Source organism: Periplaneta americana, chromosome 6 (genome assembly GCF_040183065.1).
Source record: "Periplaneta americana isolate PAMFEO1 chromosome 6, P.americana_PAMFEO1_priV1, whole genome shotgun sequence".
Classification (NCBI taxonomy): Eukaryota; Metazoa; Arthropoda; class Insecta; order Blattodea; family Blattidae; genus Periplaneta; species Periplaneta americana.
This window is the reverse complement of record NC_091122.1, coordinates 60,758,234-60,772,591: the sequence shown is the minus strand read 5'-3', so window position 1 is coordinate 60,772,591 and position 14,358 is coordinate 60,758,234. Positions and strand designations below refer to the sequence as shown.

The 14,358-nt window shown below is 35.7% G+C and overlaps 1 protein-coding gene across 2 annotated transcripts in view; it reads right to left on the bottom strand.

Moving 5' to 3' along the window:
• The window catches only part of LOC138701364 (DNA ligase 1-like), a 60,278-nt gene that overhangs the window by 18,735 nt on the left and 27,185 nt on the right, over positions 1 to 14,358 (bottom strand). For both annotated transcript variants that reach the window (XM_069828185.1, XM_069828186.1), the window contains 5 exons: positions 14,166 to 14,318; positions 13,967 to 14,077; positions 13,726 to 13,876; positions 11,220 to 11,276; positions 4,593 to 4,892 (listed from right to left, as the gene is read on the bottom strand). In XM_069828185.1, the coding sequence (XP_069684286.1) occupies positions 4,593 to 4,892; positions 11,220 to 11,276; positions 13,726 to 13,876; positions 13,967 to 14,077; positions 14,166 to 14,318 (772 nt within the window). The remainder of the gene's footprint in view (positions 1 to 4,592; positions 4,893 to 11,219; positions 11,277 to 13,725; positions 13,877 to 13,966; positions 14,078 to 14,165; positions 14,319 to 14,358) is intronic.

Genomic DNA, 14,358 nt, shown 5'->3' with positions numbered 1-14,358 from the left:
CGCCGGTTGGAATCGGTTGCTGTCCTCGGTCCGTGATCTTCATGACCTTGATTGTAAGAGGGCCTAAATTGGTCCAAGGCCGGTGTCCATGCCTGACTGAGCTGGAGTCCACTGTCTCTGTTAAAGTTGTTTTTCTCCAGCTTGATCTCTATGGCCTCCTTGATTGTACAATCCCAGTAGTGGCTTGATTTGTTAATGACCTTCGTTCCAGCTCCAAGAAAATATCCAGTCAAGGACATTATCAGTGGAGTGGAGCAAGCTATCTCCTCTCTTCCTCCTGGAATATCTGAAGAAGTGAGAAGAGATGTCTGCCGAATAATCAACACAGCCAGACCACCCAAACCCAATATCACGAGGAATGAACGACTAGCGCTCCGGGAGCTACGTGAAGATGAGAGTATAGTCGTTCTCCAGGCCGACAAAGGAAACGCTATGGTGGTGTTGGACTCTTCAACGTACCACCAGAAAATTGTTGAACTACTAGCAGACACGACCTACAAGAAACTGACACGTGATCCCACTAACAGGATCATAAGAAGAACCACCACGCTGCTGAAATCTTCCTCGCTGCCTGCCGAGGCTATAAAAGTTCTACTACCACACTCGGCTACACCACCTCGGATTTACGGGCTCCCCAAGATCCACAAACAAGGGCTACCATTACGACCCATTGTTAGCACCATCGGGTCGCCCACATACCACCTGGCCAAGCATCTAACCAACATGCTCCAACCCCTGATTGGAACGTGTGAACATCATGTGAAAAACTCTACAGAATTTGACAGAATTCTGGAGAACATCAGAGTGGTCCCATCAGATCTACTAGTGAGCTTCGATGTAATTTCACTCTTCACAAAGGTTCCGATAAAAGAGGCTCTAGAACTGGTAGCGGAACAATTCCCGGATGATATTCTACAACTCTTCTGACTGGCCTTGACTACAACTTACTTTACATACAACAGTGAGTTCTACGAACAAACCGACGGCGTGGCAATGGGCTCCCCGCTGTCACCTGCTATTGCTAACTTTTACATGCAGCACTTCGAACACCAGGCCCTAGACTCAGCCACACACAAGCCGAGCCACTTCTTCCGCTACGTAGACGACACCTTCGTGGTCTGGCCGCATGGACAAGACAAGCTACAAGAGTTCCTACAACATCTCAACAGCATCCACGCGAATATCCAGTTCACCATGGAGGTGGAGTCAGAGGGCTCACTGCCGTTCCTGGATATCCACATACACAGGAAAGCAGATGGTACTCTCAGACATGGCGTGTATAGAAAGCCGACGCACACAGATCTGTACCTGAATACACTCAGCCTCCACCACCCTTTGCAGAAGAAGTCCGTCCTGACGAGTCTACTACATCGCGCCATTTCCGATATCAACAACTTGCCTGCAGAAATGGACCATCTTCGTAGAACACTACAACAAAACAACTACAGCCGGAGAGACATCAACAAAGCCCTCAAATAAGTTACCACGAGATGTAACACAATAGACTTAGACAGCAAGCAAGAACCGACAAAGAAAGCTTTCATTCCATTCTGCGGGAGCGTGTCACACAAAATAAGCAGAATCCTCCAGAAGGTAAATATCAAAACCATCCATAAACCACAGAGCAAAATCCGGAGTCATCTACGTCAGGTTAAAGACAGTCAGGGCTTAAGGACTCCAGGGATTTACAAGATTCCATGCGAGTGCGGCGAAGTATACATAGGGCAGACTGGCCGCACAATAGAAGACAGAATCAAAGAACATAAGAGGAACCTGAGGCTGTATTACCCGGAAAAATCTGCAGTGGCGCAACACAGCATAGAAAAGGAGCATAAAATACTGTTTGACCACACCAAGGTCATTAACAAATCAAGCCACTACTGGGATCGTACAATCAAGGAGGCCATAAGATCAAGCTGGAGAAAAACAACTTTAACAGAGACAGTGGACTCCAGCTCAGTCAGGCATGGACACCGGCCTTGGACCAACTTAGGCCCTCTTACAATCAAGGTCATGAAGATCACGGACCGAGGACAGCAACCGATTCCAACCGGCGGAACAGGGCTCGCCGCCCGCCAAACTTCACACAGGAATCCCGGGAGGGGCGGAGCTTACGAGAGATGACAATTCCCGGCCCCGGATTGGCCGATCCGCCAACCAATCCCATTTCACCTGAGACAGCCTAACATCTATATTACCTCTCGACTTTCTGTTCGGACATCACTTCCCTGAAGATGGCTGCAGAGATAGCAGTCGAAAGCTTGGAGCATTCCAAAATCTTAACTCGGCTGATATCCCGCGAAAACATATTAGCGAAAAAATAGATTAATAATAAAAAAACAACACAGTGGGATACATATTGGCGTTAAGTGATAAATAAACACAATTTACATGATTACACAATAAAAATAAGAAACAAAAAAATAAAAATAAATACAGTGGAACACATTCCATCAAATATTTGAAAAGCATTAGGTCTGGCAACTCATCATAAGATATTTTTCTAATTTACATTTAAAGGAAATTAAAGTTCGGCAGCCCTGACAAAATACTGTAGCCATGAAGAAGATGAGACGTATGAATTAAGTCATGTGAAAAGCATTATAGGAACAATTCATATTGATCCACTGACATCAGCACAGTAAGCCTATCAAGCATTTTAAATATTCTTGTTACTGTAACTTTTATCCATGTATTGTGGGTCCCTATCGCCACGTTATGGCGCGTCCTCAGGTTGTGGATAGAGGAGACAGCCTCCAGATATGGAGGGTAGCTGCAAATATATTGAATAAGCAGTCATGGACAGCCGAAAAAGGGTGGTCCTCCAGCTTGGGGGTTGGGTGAAGGGCTAACAACCCATCGCCGTAAAAAACAGCTTGTTACGAAGCCACAATAAGTCCAGGAATGGGACTGATTCTCTGGCACAACCACAGCAAAGGCTCTTTGAACATTTTATTATTTGCTGAGTTTTTATTGTATCTTCCAGGGAGCAATACTAGTCTGGAATGTGTTTTCAGCCTTATGAACATTTATTTCACTGATGAAAAGAATCGTGCTTCCCTAAATTTAGTTAAAGCAACATTAATATTGTTGTTAAAACTCATTTTAATCTTTTCTGTTTTGACTTCTATACTTACATATAAAGTCAATAGGAAATATCACAATTCCATAGCTCTGAGAAGTATGGAACATGCAACATACATGATTAAAGGGTTATTAACTTATTGTTTTTAAGGTATGGTAAATTATATGTATTGTTGTTGTTGTTGCATTGGCATTAAAATTATGAGCAAGTTTAATTTTTATTCTTATTTCTTTTATCACAACAGCATAAATTTGCAGTTGTAATTACGTAAATTTCAGTTCGTAAAATTTGTGTTTGATATCTCGCATCTAACAAGTGTCCCAGTGTTTTTTACTTTAATTTTTTGGTCCTACAGAATTTTTCTCCTCTGTCAGATGTATTCTGTAGGACAAAAAAAATTAATCTTTACGTAGATTCTCTGAGCAACAGTGCATATTACTGTACAGATTACTATGCATATTACTGTGGAATCAAGGCCACCAAGTCACTCAACTGACTGCACTCCTTGTATAATGGCAGTTGACTTACTATAAATGTCAACATACATGTCGAACTTGAAGTCAGGCCACAAATGAAAAAAACACTGGAGGAGGGGGATTTGATCCTGATTGTAGCTCAAAGGTCAGAGCACTTGGTACATAGAACCAAGGACCCAGGTTCGATTCCTGGAGCCAGAGCGAATTTTTCTCCTCTAATATCAATTATTTGTATGTGACAACTGTTGTATACGTTAACTTACTTTTATTATTCTACTTATTTATATGTGACATTTGTTGTATTAGTTAGCTTACTTGTATTATTTTACTTATTTGTATGTGACACCTGTTGTATTAGTTAGCTTTTAGCTTACTTTTATTATTTTACTTATTAGTAATGTGACATTTGTTGTATTAGCTTACTTGTATTATTTTACTTATTTGTATGTGACACCTGTTGTATGAGTTGCTTTTAGCTTACTTTTATTATTTTACTTATTTGTATGTGACAACTGTTGTATGAGTTAGCTTACTTTCATTATATTACTTATCTGTATGTGACACCTGTTGTATGAGTTAGCTTACTTTTATTATTTTACTTATTTGTATGTGACGTCTGTTGTATTAGGTAGCTTACTTTTACTATTTCACCTATCTGCATGCGACGTTTGTTGTATTAGTTAGCTTAGCTTACTTTTATTATTTTACTCATTTGTATGGGACATATTTTGTAAGTTTGAGTCAGCTTACTTTTATTATTTTATTTATTTAGCCTATATGTGAAAACTGTTGTATGAGTTAGCTTACTTTTATTATTTTTAAAGATTACTATAGCCTACATAGTTTTAATCTTAAAATGAATATTTTGAAAAGCAATCAATCTGTATACAGCACTGTAGAATGTCAATAGTGAAATGCCCTATCAGAACTGGCAGTATGGTTTTCATTTACAGCAGAATATAGAAGTTAAATGACAAGTGAATGCAAGATAGGATTTTAAAGAATATATCACTTAAAATGACTATACTTACATCTTCTTCATCTGCATCATCGTCATCATCATCGTCGGCATCAATATCATCGTCATCATCATCTGGGTCATCATCATCACCCTCTTGTACACCATCAGCATCTTCTTCATCCTCTTCATCTTCGTCTTCATCATCATCGTCATCGTCGTCATCATCATCATCGTCATCATCGTCGTCATCATCATCATCGTCATCATCGTCGTCATCATCATCGTCGTCATCATCATCATCATCGTCGTCGTCATCTTCTTCTTCTGCTTCTTCCTCCTCACCTTCTTTCTTAACCTGTGCAGTTTCTTGCTTTATAAACAGAAAATGACACATAAGTAGACAGTATAATTAAGAAGAATGAATGTGATGCATAAACCTTGAAAACATTTTACCACAAGCAGCTTCTTACAGTTTGGACCACTAACGAATATGACAAACAAAATTAATTTTCTACCACAGGTGCTGACCATTTTATTTGAAGGTGCCTCAAAGCAATGAATTAAGTGCTGTTAATTGAGAGTTCCAAACTAGCACGTTATGAACTCTCCTGTGCTGTACTTACGCGCTGACAAATATTTTGGAATTAAATCTTTCTGAAGCTAGTTTTTGTTTAACTACTGCATGTACTCTATCCAAAACAGCAGTAGATAGACTGTAAAAACAGCTCTAACAGAATTTTAATACTTTAGATTTTTTTACTCTTCATTTCCAGTTCCTTAAAACTATCATTCCGAAGATTACTTCTGGTGAATGTCCACAACAATTTGGCTTAACAACAAATTTTAAATGAAAGATTCGAGAGGAAAGGACCTTTACTATTTCCTGTGTAGTTATTTATCACTTACACTTGGTATTTATAACTAGCAGATCATATGAAGGCACTTAGTAAGGTGCCTCTAAGTGCTATTGCCCAGATAGCCAAAGCGCTACATACCGCTGTGGACACATGGTTTTGTTTAAAACTTCCGCCCACCTACTCCTCTATAGATAAGGGTCTTAGAGAAACACGTTTACAACAGCTTTGTTTACAGAATCTTAAATTAGTTGAACCTAAATATTTCACATCTGCTGCTTTACTACACAGTACAAATTATGGTCCACGGCTATATAATTCGATAATAAAATTTCATCCAGAATTGACTACTTTAAGCAATGAAATTTTCAGATCCAGAATTAAAAAATTTATATGACAGACTTCCCTGTATATATATTATGTACCATGTATTGTAAAACAAGTTTATTTCTATCCTAAGTGTATTTTTCTATTTTATCTTGGTTACTATCTCAACATGACCTGCACTAATTATACTACTAATAATAATTTAATATTAATCCATCAATCTAAACATCGTCTCTTTTTTCACTCAGTTATTATTAGTATTATTATTTACTAATTTTATTACAATCTTTATGTGAGCTTTTTTCTTAAGTATTTTGTCTACAAAGTATGTGTATCTATGTAACGGAACTGTCCCCGAACACGAGCTTTGCTCTTTCGGGGTATTTTAATGTAACGTTTTTATGTATATGTTATTATTAAATAAATAAATAAATAAATAAAATAAAATAATTCCCATATTTTTGCGATATATAGTTCCGAAGGAAATTGCAGTCAAGTTGAGACCACATTTCATGACTTTTATGATTGTTTTATTACTGTTTTAAGGTACGAAACTGTTTGTTCAATCTGAGTTTCACTTTTTTTTCCCCTCCTAAGAAAACAGTTAACAATATCGTATCAGTTTGGTTTCAGTTTTGCTTGACTTTTTTTTTGTGGGTTATTTAACGACGATGTATCAACTAAGAGGTTATTTAGTGCCAATGAGATTGGTGATAGCGAGATGGTATTTGGCCATAGATTACCTGGCATTTACCTTACAGTTGAGGAAAACCTCGGAAAAACCCAACCAGGGATTGAAACCGTGCCCAAGCGCAACTTCAGACCAGCAGGCAAGCGCCTTAACCGACTGAGCCACGCTGGTAGCTGATTTGCTTGACTGCGGGTATGTATTTTAAGATGTGAAATATACTTGTCAGTTTGTGTGTGTTGTTCGAAGTGTGTGTGTGTGTATCTAATGCTCTGGATTTAACAATGAAGTCATCATCCTCCTTGCTTCCCAATATTTTGAAGGTCCACAAATAATGTCCTAAGAGTTTCACAATTAGCCAGGTGCTCCATCTCCATGTCCTCTTTTCTGGTGCACAGTAAGCATTTAGGTGAATTTAGTACTCCAATAAGATGGAGGTGTTTACTGAGGCAATCATGACCAGTAATCAATGTAAACATGCCCCAGCAGATTTTCGAGGTAGATCAGGAATTAGTTTTGGATCTTTGAATGATTCTTTCCATTTTGAATTTTGATGTTTTGTCTGTTCTCTGTTCGAAGTGTATGTAATAGACTTCGTGAACCAAGCGTTAGTGGTAGCAGCAGTTCTGCTATAGCCAAAAAAAAAAAAAACATAAAAGTAAATTCAAGGATAACGCAGGGATGTATTTTATATAGTCTATACTTTTTTCAAAGAATTTATCAGTAGAAGTGAAATGTGCAACCATTGATTTTCCAAAAGCCAGGACTTCTGCTAATGCATGTGGTATGAGTGAATGTACAGTTACAAGAATTTTCAAGACATTAAAGGTTCAATGTGAAATATAAATGTGCCATTATTCAGGTCTCTTTGAAAGTATCACAGTAGGATGAAGCACTTATTTATGAGAGATGACTTTTCGAAAGATACAGTATGTTGTGTAGAACTATTTACAATTTCTATGAGAAAAAATATCCAATAGCAAAGAATATAATTCATATGACAGGAAAGATAATTTACAAAGGTTCTACTTCACCCACGCAAAAAATTCTATTAAAAAAAAATATTGCTTTCATTTACAAAAGAACGAATGATGGTCGAAGATTTTTAACTAAAGAGGTGACATAGTTGTTGCTTGAACAAAATTCCTAAGGACAGTTTACAATTTGAGAATATTTCTGCACCCAATTTTCTATTTGCATGAAATATAGGTCAATCAGAATCATTTTAGACAACACAAATGACAGAACTCATCAAGTAGGGGTAGCCTTAAAAGTGCCAACCAGGTAAAGGAAGCAGACTCACAGTGATACATTTATGATGAGCGAAAACTGGCTTTATTTCTGAAAGTAAATGGGTAATTATTTCGCTCTTGTCCACATATGAGAAATAAAATTATCATTCTAAAATTAATGCTAATAGTTTTAAATACTGATTCGTAAACAGTTTTCTTAATTGGAGGGATCAGTTATCATTGTGGACAATGTCAGCTATCATTCTGTTCAGGTAGACAAACTCCCCAAGACAAATTCCCATAAACATGAAATTATAGCATGGTTGCAAAAAAAACATTACATAGATTTTCATTGTACAGAAACTATTCCTAAATTACTAGAACGAGTTGCAACATTAAAACCCTGGAAAAAAAGTCTACAAACTGGATCAAATAGCTGTAAGCATTGGTCATCTTGTAGTGTGTTTACCTTCTTATCATCGTCAATATAGTGTAATAGAAATAATTTGGACGAAAGTAAAGAATGAGACTGCACAAAAAAAGTTCTTTCCATATAACACGTGTCAAAAAGTTTACAGAATGAAACTCCAGACAGAGTTACTAGAGAAGACTGGGTTTCCCTGAGTTCGCCATGCTGAACAACTACAGGAGGAAGATTTTCAAAAAGATGTATCATGGGACAAATTTATGGAATGCTTTGTGATGAATATAAAAGATGATAGTAATAGTGACAGTGAATCAAGTGAAGGCAATGACAATGCATTAGCTAACTCCCTGTAGACATCACTCCTTTATATGGAGAAACAACTTTTACATCATTAAGGTATGTGGTGTATATATATTATTGAGGTAAAAGTGAAATAACATAATTGTATGAGCCCTTCTACTCGGATTTCGAATAATGATGCACAGAAATCGTCCCCTCTCCACTTCATGCACATGTATGAGCGATGTTGCAATAGCGTGTTCAACCTCTATTGACCAATTTCATTTGCCTTCGTATAATTATAATCAGTCTAGTACAGCTCATGTGATTTTGTCAAGACACTCGCGATGTGCAGTACAGGAACGTTTCTGTGGAGAGGGTAAGAATAGAAGGGAAGATTGGGCATGTGTCTACAGAGTTCTAGGCAAAGACAAACCCATTCCCCTATAATTCGTAAGTAGACTCATCCGATCTCGTGTTCAGCTCTCTAGGAAGAGTGGGGGAGTGTCTGGACATAATGCATGCGCTGTACAGTGGTTCCCAAAGTGGCGATCGTTACTCCCTAGTTTGGCCGTGTAAAGAGCTGAGACAGGTCATGAGATGATTTACAAAACAGGACAAAAACGCCTTATGAACATACATTTTGTATTTAAACATAAACAACGTTTAATTTAAAAATTAAAAAAAACTTTCAGTAGTTATAAAGTAGAAAATAATTAATATGATAAATGTATCTGTTTTTCAGAAAGTAGCTTCTCAAATCTGAACCAAGTATTTGATACATACTGTGATTTTTCAAGTTCAAGGACATTTCTCGCTTCTGTTTTGATAACAATCATAGGCGAGGAAATTATTTTGCATAAACGCGAGGTTGCAAATGTTATATAAAATTTAAGAGTTTCTTTTGCAAGCTCGATGTATTCTTTTGATCAAAACTTGTCTATACTCTGCGAAAACAAATCTAGTTTCAACATTTCACCAGTAGGTACATATTTCAATGAGTCCTTCCCTACTTTTTTTTTAATTTCAATCGGTTGAATGCAACTGTCTAAGAGTGGATTTAGTATCTGTCTGTGACTGTCGTAATTGTTCAGAGTTTCTTCTGGAAAATATTCAAAATGCTATTATTTAAAATCATACTTTGGGTGGTATCCACTGGTCTTAAGTAAAATTATACTTGTTTGTAATTTGATAGGGATCTGTATTTTTCGAATGGCGTCAAGAACTGGTATGGTAGTGGGAGGTTACAAACAGAAGGCTCACCCGAAAGTGGGTTGCGGTTTCAGAGTGTTTGGGAAGCACTGGTCTAGTATAGACAATACAAACAAAATTCTTGTTCTTTCGCACTGTCTGTTGTCTATCTCCAACACATTACTTGAAATTGTAGTCATTTTTATTGCTTATCCTAATCACAAATTTATCCACAATTATTAGCCCATTAAAAGAATCAAATCACCAACACTACTAAATCTTTCTCTGACTAATTTCCAAAGAACAGTCTCTGAAGAAAATAAGACACAAGTAACATATAAGGCAGGAAAAAATTATTTGTGATGAGTGTGCCAGACTGTGCCAAAATTAGTTTTATGAAGCAACAACCATTTTGTTCTGGTATTTCTGATTGTTGTAAATACTGTATCATTGTGTGTATGCGCAACATCCCCAACCCAAATGAAATGGAATTCCTCAATTTTTTTAACAGGGATTATATTTCCAGTCCTCTTTAAAAAAAATAACGCACGTGTGCACGCACACACACATACATACAAAAACCCCTCGGGCATTTTACTCTTGTCCGTGTTTAATCTTTGGGATTGTCAGAAATGTTCACCTTATACAACAGACATACACCTGGAAAAAAGATCTCTGACATGGAGTCAGCATAACATCGGGCCTTTATTTAATTCAATCAATCAATCAATCAATCAAACTCCTGTATCTCCTCAAGAGGAGCATAGGGTGAATGCCCTCCATCGGACCCTATTTGTAGCCAACTTCTTCACTTCGCTCCATGTTTTCCCCTCCCTAGCAATTTCCTCCAAAACTGTTCTCTTCCATGTACTTTTTGGCCTTCCTCTTGTTCTACTACCCTGGGGGTTCCAATCCAAAGCCATTCTTTCTACTGCTCCATCTTCTTTCCTGATTGTGTGCCCTATCCAATTCCACTTTCGTCTTTTGATTTCTGTTGTGATTTCTTTCTGATTTGTTATCTTCCATAGTTCTGAGTTTGTGATTATATCTGGCCATCTAATTTTTAAGATTCTTCGTAAACATCTATTAACAAATGTCTGCAGTTTATTTTGTATAATTTTACTTGTTTTCCATGTCTCACAGCCATATAATAAGACTGATTTCACATTAATGTTAAAGATTTTAATTTTTATAGATCTAGATATAATATAAGATTTCCATATTGGGTACAACTGGACAAATGCACTATTTGCATTTTTTATTCAGTTCTTTACATCCTCAAAGGCTCCACCATCCTTGTCAATTATACTACCCAAATATTTAAATTCTTGAACAGTATCAATGTTATCTTTATTTAATTACAATCCAGGAAATCACATTTATAAAACAAAACAATATCAATACCTTAGGATATGGAATTCGAATCCACGATTATGTTTATTTATTCATGTATACTTTTTATAAAGAAACTACGTCTTTTTCAATCTGAATTCTTATTTTATATTCGTATATTACAGACTAACTTACTGATCTCTCATTATTCTAAATGCTTCCTGAATATTCATGCAAATCGTGAAACAAGAATGAAATATATTCTTACAAAAAATTCCTCCCATCTCATCACCAATAAATTATCAAAACATATGTAACTTGTCATAAAAGTAACAAATGATTTCGGGTATGTCTTGGTGTGGCTTACCTTTCCATCTTTCTCCTTTTCTTTTTTAACCTTTGTTTTAGTTGCTTTAGCTGCCGGCTGCAACAAAATTGTATTTATTATAATTTAAAATCATCTACACAAGAAATTTATATACAATGAAACTTAACACAAATAAGCACTATACATAATCTTACTGAACAACGACAAATACATTCAAGTAGTGTGCAACTTATATCTGCGGCACTGAAAAGAACTTGGTACAGCAGCACTGCAAAGTCACTTATTCCACTGTTGTCACAATTAAAGGGATATTCTACTATTCTATTATTGTTAATGAAAACATTATTTCAATCACGAATAAAACTATTGGCTACAAAATAACGAAGAATCACTAAGCTGCTAAATTAACATTTTGGTAGATTTTGAATGATGGATCATAAATATCACATTTCATGTAGTCCTACCCAGAAGAAGCGGCTTTTTCCACCCCAAACTATTAGTGCCGCAGACAGTAAGTCATTCAGTGTAGATGTGAAGTTCAGATCAATGCAAATGAAGGGTCCAGGGGAAAAAATGTTTCGTCATATTTTGCAAATTTTTCAGGAATGTGTTTACAGACTTTCAGAACTGACAGTTTCTTCCTGTGTAAGTCTTTCCTTAATATGCTTATAATGTGGAACCAAGTGAGTTATTCTCCTGTATGATTAGGGGATTTTGAAGATCTACTTTAACTACCCACCATATTCAATTAAAATATAAAAATTACTAAATTTGGAGTAAATGAGTTTTTCCCCTGGATCTTTCAAATGCTTTAAGAAAATGAGGGGTCAAAATGTTTTTTTTTTTATCCAATGCCACCAGGTTGTCTTTTCGACATTTCTGGTCTTCTCTCCTGGCTGTGGCTTAGTTGTAACCCACTTCTGAGGTTGGGGTGCCTGGAAGGCGGAGTTACATTACCCCGATGATATGATAGGATGATTATGACAATGTGGTGCCAGGAGAGGTCTTAAATCTAAACTTTAACCTAAATTCCAGACCATGGACGAACACAGGAATAATCCCCTTTAAGGAAAAATTCCTGTGCTCTAACCGGGAATCGAACCCAGGACCTCATGAACTATAGCCAGAAGCTCTGACCACTAGACCATGAGGCTGGTCTAGGGGTCAAAATGTAACATCTACAATGAAAAGGCATGATTTTTTAATAAACCATTTAGAATATAATTATTTATTATTATTACTGTTGTTATTTTATTATTCTTATTATCATCATTATTATTTTATTATTCATTATTACTATTATATTATTATTATTATTATTATTATTATTCAAACTGACCAATCACTCTCTACTTCTGCATGACATTTATCATCCACCAAATTCTATCCATCTCGAAGTTAAATGATCTTTTTTCCTATTCACAGTCAACAAAGTTCCTTTCTAAATTACACTCAAGGTGATTACTTGAATCTCTATCTTTATAACTATGATTGGAATTGCGTATATCAGGCTGCTGATGTAAACGTAGCACTTAATACACTCTGTTCTAATGTAAAAAAATGTCATATCTCTGGCAGTTCCAGTCACCATGGTTAAAAGATCTCAATATCCTAAATGGTTTTCAAACAGCTTACATCAACTTATTAGGAAAAGAAAACAAATCACACAAAAATTAAAAAAAAAAAAAAATTCAAAACGGATTATTATTATCAATTTTTTTCGTCTTATAGAAAACAAGTTAAATCTAAGATCAAAGCATGATTATCACTATAGCACTGTACACTTCTCAAGTATATATGTAGGGTGACCAGATTCACATCGAAAAAAAAAAAAAAAAAAAAAAAAAAAAAGAGGAGGACATTGTTCGAAAAAAGAGAACAGAAAATATGTACTTAGATTTAGGCTTATATGATACTTAGAAGTACGTTAATATTACAAAAATAATTATGATAACACTTAATAATAATGCTTTTACATTTAGCTACATATGAAAGTCAAGGGAACTATAATCATTAAAGAGGACAGAAAATATCTACCCTATCTAGATTTAGGCTTAGGCCTATATTATACTTAAAATTATGTCAATATCTATTTTATTATAGTATACTTATGATAAAACTTATTAATATAAAGTGATTTTCCAGTTAACTACATATGAAAGCCAAAGGAATTATAATTATTATCAAAATATATATATAAAAAAAACATGACACAAAATGTGAATTTAATATTACTTTTTATGCAAAGAGAGTAAGTTATGATAGTTGGCAAAGAGTATATTCTGTCAATGCTGCTGCCACCTACAGGAAAATTACTTAAAAAGGCGTGAAAGATAATTTCAAAATATCAGACATGCAAGTTATGAGAAGGAGAACATTTCTTGATTTTTAAAAAATCTGCCCAGACCCCGGACAGAGGCCTAAAAAGGAGGACATGTCCAGACAAAAGAGGACGTCTGGTCACTCTACCAATATAATTACATTAGTAGCTTTACTAATATACTTTCTCACAAATATAATAGTTTAAAAGAGGATTACTAAATACCTTTTGCTTTCCATTTTCCCCTGGAAGTCCAACATGACCCCTCTGCCGACGGAACCTTACAATAATACTTCTTGATTCGAGGACAAGATTATGAGACTGCCTATAGGCTTTTATTGCTTCGTCTACTGAATTATAGCGAATAAATGCATACCTAGACAAAAAACAGAGACCAGACTATACAATCATTACAAAATGCGAAGTTTATTCAATGGCATATATATTTACTTACAATGTTAATTACCTCGTGTGTTTCATCTTTTGGGCGAAACCAATGTCAATTCTTGAAGCTGTAGGAAATTTTTCCTTAACACTTGCAACATTCACATTTGTTGGCAAATTACCAATATATAACCTGCAAATAAGATAAAAAAAATTTAATTTGGATTTGCTTCAGTAAGGGAATATCATATTATGTAAAGACAGTGTGAAAAGACTCTTACGTATATGGGTCAATGGCCTCTGGAGACAATTCTTCGTCATCTTTCTGAAATTTCTTTTCTACCATCAAATTTCCAGAACCAAACTTGATTTGTTCTAATTCTTTAATAGTTTTCTCTGTATTTGCCTTCTCACAGAGTTGTACAAAACAATACCTGTAAAAGTAATAAACATATAAAATATAATAAATTGTCG